Source organism: Austrofundulus limnaeus, unplaced genomic scaffold (assembly GCF_001266775.1).
Source record: "Austrofundulus limnaeus strain Quisiro unplaced genomic scaffold, Austrofundulus_limnaeus-1.0 Scaffold13, whole genome shotgun sequence".
Lineage (NCBI taxonomy): Eukaryota > Metazoa > Chordata > Actinopteri > Cyprinodontiformes > Rivulidae > Austrofundulus > Austrofundulus limnaeus.
This window is the reverse complement of record NW_013952415.1, coordinates 3,790,817-3,795,827: the sequence shown is the minus strand read 5'-3', so window position 1 is coordinate 3,795,827 and position 5,011 is coordinate 3,790,817. Positions and strand designations below refer to the sequence as shown.

General features: G+C 38.0%; 1 protein-coding gene across 3 annotated transcripts in view; it reads left to right on the top strand.

Annotated features, from left to right (window-relative positions):
* cntfr (ciliary neurotrophic factor receptor) overlaps positions 1-5,011 on the top strand; it is a 224,313-nt gene that overhangs the window by 190,476 nt on the left and 28,826 nt on the right. For all 3 annotated transcript variants that reach the window (XM_014002511.1, XM_014002512.1, XM_014002514.1), the window contains one exon: positions 257-420. In XM_014002511.1, the coding sequence (XP_013857965.1) occupies positions 257-420 (164 nt within the window). The remainder of the gene's footprint in view (positions 1-256; positions 421-5,011) is intronic.

The following is a 5,011-nucleotide window of genomic DNA, read 5'->3' as shown; positions in this document are numbered from 1 at the left end:
TGTCTCCAAGTACCACCAGTTTAAAACATGTTTAATTTAATTCAAGGCCGCAGAGTTGTGGTGWATGTTTGAAGTTATTTTGTCGTAATACGGCTTCAGGTTCAGCCAGTCCCAATCAGCCAGTAAACCATTCATTCGTGTTAAAAATGTTTTAACAATGAAGACAGTCCAATGAGAAATTTTCGATTTACAAAGAAAACGAGTGATTATAATATGTTTATAACACYACAACTGTTTTTTTGTCCACCCCTCACAGTAAAACCAGACCCTCCAGAGCGTGTGACAGCCACTCCGATCCATTCCAACCCTCGAAGGCTGGAGGTGTCTTGGCAAAGCCCGGCCACCTGGCCTGATATTGACAGCTTCCCTTTGAAGTACTTCCTTCGTTATCGGCCTCTAATCCGAGAGCAGTGGCAGCATGTGAGTACTGCTTTGGATGTGAAAGACATACAGTAATACCACAAACCAACTGATAGTGTAGGAGCTATTATTAGTCTACGATGACATATTTTTGGGAGCATTGATATTATAAATTGATTTTATATTGACTATGATTGATATGCCTTTGTATTGTGTATTTATGATGCCTTTTTGATTTTTCTTCCTCTTTCTTTTATAATAGTGGGCTGGGTCAGGGACTATAGGTGGAAACTAGCACCCAGAGCTATAACCTGATACAGTGCATCTTTCCTTCTATGGCTAATGCATCCTGTATATTGTACATCTTTTAAATAAAAGTTATGCAAAAAAAATCAAATATCATTARAAGTAGAGATGAAATATTTGGTACGAACTTCCAAGATATTTGAACATATCATCATGTCAGTTTAGGAAATTGTAAACTTTGAAACAAGGACATTATAAGCAGTTGTATCTTCTGATTTCACAATTTACAATTTATTTATTTATTTTATTTTATTTAATCATAGCCACCAGCAATCTTATCAAGTGTCATGCTCAAAGTAAATTAAACTAGGGAATCTTTAAGAAAAAAAAAAAGGAAAAAAAAACAATTATGTTCAGGGATATACAATAATGTCCCAGGAGATGCCTTTGAGAAAAGTTTTAGTGCAAAGACCTCAATAGTGGCTGTTAGTTGGATTCCTGGAAAGACAGACATTGTTTCTCTGCTTTGGTGTATGTTACAGTATCCCCATAATTTCTGTGGGTCCAATTCCCTGAGGGCTTCATATAGTAAAAGCATATGTGTCCGCTATAGAATTCCTAGGATGAAAGCTCCTTCTGCTGAGATCTAACATTGTAGAGTTATTATCCTGCATGTCAGTGGTTTTGCCAAGGTGTTGTTTCAAGAGCTTTGGTTACAAAGTCTCAAATAAAATCACACGCTCAGAGACACAAATTACAGACCAATATACATTTCAGCCTCATTTTTCTTCCATTTTCTACATGCCTGCATATTTCCTGCCAGACCTTCCTGTGTTTGGTTAAAAAAATGAAAAAAAAAACATAACTGTCATTGGCATAGTTTGTTTCCATTGAAATAAACTAAGATAAATTAAAAGTATCACATATTAGTATCCATTATGTCTTTCTCGCCATGCTTTCCTTATACAACCATTTAAATAAAGCTGGAAAAATGCCTAAGCTGTTTGTGGCTCAAAATGCTAATTAAACCTGACACGCACACACATAGTTTTTCTTCTCCTCTTACAACTAATCAATCAATATGTGAACTGAAACATACCCCGAAAGGTGGGAAACCTTAAGTCAATATTTGGATTGGGTAAGGATGCATAATTTGGAAATGGCATAAATGTGTTCGATGACAGCTGCTCTCTTCAAGGTTTTCTGTTTTTGTGATTTGCTTTGATGAATGTCTTTTTGGTCAAGGTTTTTTTTTTTTTTTTTTTTTTTTTTTTCAGTAAGCGTGATTTTCTGAAAGGAGAATCCTGCATGTTTTAACACAGTTTCTTAAGGCCAATTATGGTTGTGCTTTTTTTAAGAGCCACAAAGTGTAGGAGTGTGTGTTTTAAATCACACAGATAGTGTTCAGGCTGGCTAATTATTCCATTTGGGGTTCATGTGTATTCACTGTGTGAAGAGTGATGGCACCAGATTTATGAACATGCAATACATAACAAGCRCCAAGGGTCAAGATAAAAGAGAAATCTGTTTCCTCAGTTCTTATGTGGGAATTTGCAATAGTGTCTATGTATAGCAAGCAGGTGTGTGTTCAGCACAGAGCTTGGGGTCAGGAAGATATTTTTAATGGAGAAACAGAAATCAATACACATCTGATATAAAACAAAGGTTCAAAGATGGTAACAAATTACAACATTATGCTGTAGTATTCAGTCATCACAAAGGACATGTTGCCAACAGCTGTTACTTTTAGTTCATTTGAGATTTTTCTTATTATTTTTACTTGGGATCATTTGCAGACAGTTTCTCAGTATTCATTAAGTTTGAGTGGGACTTGTTTAAAAGTCAGGTTCTAGAGTGTGGCCTACTAGTTAGTTTGTACATGTATAGTGGTAAGAGTTATACTGACAGGAGCTGATGTTTACTAAGTCAGGAGGTCGATTTTTCAAACTTTGCTTAAGACAAACAAGCATCCATACAGTACATGTCAAGTTGTATGGATTGTCCGTAAGTTATAAGGATTTTGTCATTTTGCAGATATACGAATGTATAGAGCAATCTCACRGATTTTTGTAAGTCTTACGGATTTTTTTAAAACCTCATTTTCAAATTTATTTAACATGTCAGAGTCTGTAGGATGACAAAAAAAAAAAACAATAAATAACATCAAATAACCATTTTYCAACCTGTTCTGCCACTAGAAATAAGTTCTGCACTTTTTCCACTCTCCTTTCCTCCTGCTTTGCAGCAGGCGCTTTCAGAGAGTCAGAGGGTGTGAGTTGTATGGATTTTTAGCAAAACACCGAATTTTGTGGCTCTTTATACAGGTAAACGTCCAAAGGGTTTGACATGTATGAGCATTTGTTTATTGTTCTTTAACAGAATGATGTTCTTCGGGAAATCTGTGCAAGCTAAATAACTAAAACGAGGGAATTAATCACAAATCCATGTACAAGTTAAATAAATTTTGGGATTGGATTTCCCTAATTTTTGTTTTCAGTTCAACATCTAACACTTGCCGGTCTCTGTAGAACCAACAACGGCACTAAAATGTTGTACGACTTGTGAATACCACCCTGACCACGCCAGATCTCGTCTGAGTTAAGAAGCTAAGCAGGATTAGGCGTGGTTAGTAACTCGATGGGAGACCACATAGGCTTACCAGCTGCCGTAATTTCAATGTAGAAGTTCTACAAAGGATGACAAAAATGTATAAATCATTTTAGAATGATAGCATCCCGGTATTTGAACATGGCTGGTTGCAAAAAGTACTTCAGTCTGGCCTGCTGGCAACACTGTATATTTCAAACATTCTGTTTGGTAATGGCAGCTTATGACTGCTTACTGGCATTAGAGTGGATGGCAGTAATGTTTGTCTGAATTAGCACACCGTTCTAGGAATCGTTTGGATTAAAAACTGCCAAAGCATGAAATATTTCATTAGGGGAAGTTTAATGATGCAGCTATAATAAGACACACAGCACACTGGCCCCAAATATATTTTTCAATAACTACAGCCTCGGAGGTTAATTGAAGTGGTTATTATTGCTCAGGAATTTACCTTTGATGTGGTTTGACAGCATTGCTSCTCGAGAATGGCTTTCACATGTAGCATTCTGAAATGCGTGTGTCTGGAGTTAGAAATGAAAGCGGTGCTGTGATCAGTCATCTTTGGAGGAAACCATCCATCGTCTTGAGGAATGAAGAGATGACGGGCCCAGATACTCCAGAGTGATGGAGAGTCAGACGGATACGGGAAAATGAGGAAAAAGTTTTGAAGTGGAGATGAATGGAGCGCATCAGCCGAGCAGAAGGGGCGTTAATGAATAGCAGGCTCACGTAGATGCCCTAAACGAAACAAGCAGAGCATGTACATGACACTGACAACGACGAGCACAAAGATGCAGATGAACTTTTGTCAAGGACAAAGGTGACTGAAATATTATATACTGCAGAATCCACATTTAAAAGGGTATTGTGCTCAAAATAAGCACATAAGTCTGGGATCATATTACCTGAGACTGACAGGAGCACAATGGAGGTTCAGTGAGAGAACTACAGAAAAAAAGAGAAAACAAAAAAAAAGATCAGGCATATGGACATCAGTGTGATCAGATGTACAGAACAATGTTGGTGCCAGACAGATAAATGGATATAAGAGACATGGAGACAAGAAAAGCTCAAGAAGCTGTTTTAAATAAATATTTTAAGCTGTTGTAGATGAAGTTTCTAGAATAAAGCCCTACTCGCACAGGATACGCATTATCTAGGGACCCTATGTAATAAATGAATAACTCCTCGACATCTGTGTTTTTTATGTGGCACATTCGCACGGGATAACCAAAACCTGAGATTTGGGTTAAATGTATGGACATCTCCCTTAATTGAGATYATAGCCTGGTATAGTTAACACGTTGGAACATGGCGCAAGGGTGCGCGCGCTAAAAGTTCTCCACAAAGGCTGGGTTTGCCACGCACCATTCACACATTTGTTTGTTCGTTAGCTGTAGCTCTCCTATTCACAACATTTCATGAGCTATAAAGTACTACAACAACGTAGACCAAGTGCCAAGTATGAAGGCCTACACCGCCGGCGATGGTGTGCGCGCACCCTGCGTCAAAACCCAAAACGCGACTAGAACCGAGCCTTCATAACACGATGTGCAAAGGCCACAGCCCGGCGCTGTGTTACTACCAGCGTCAACCAGAAGGCTACAAACAGAAAAAATAATAATCTTACTGCACAGTGCAATGTGAGCCATCTTTTTGATGCTGCATGTTAAGGTTAGGGTTTTGATTACGGTTTGGCTTTTGCCATCCCGGGACCCAAAAGGTTTTCAATGCATTCCAATCCAGCCTTCATTCTTTACCAAAATCTAATAAAAATGCGCCCAGAAAACATAATAAT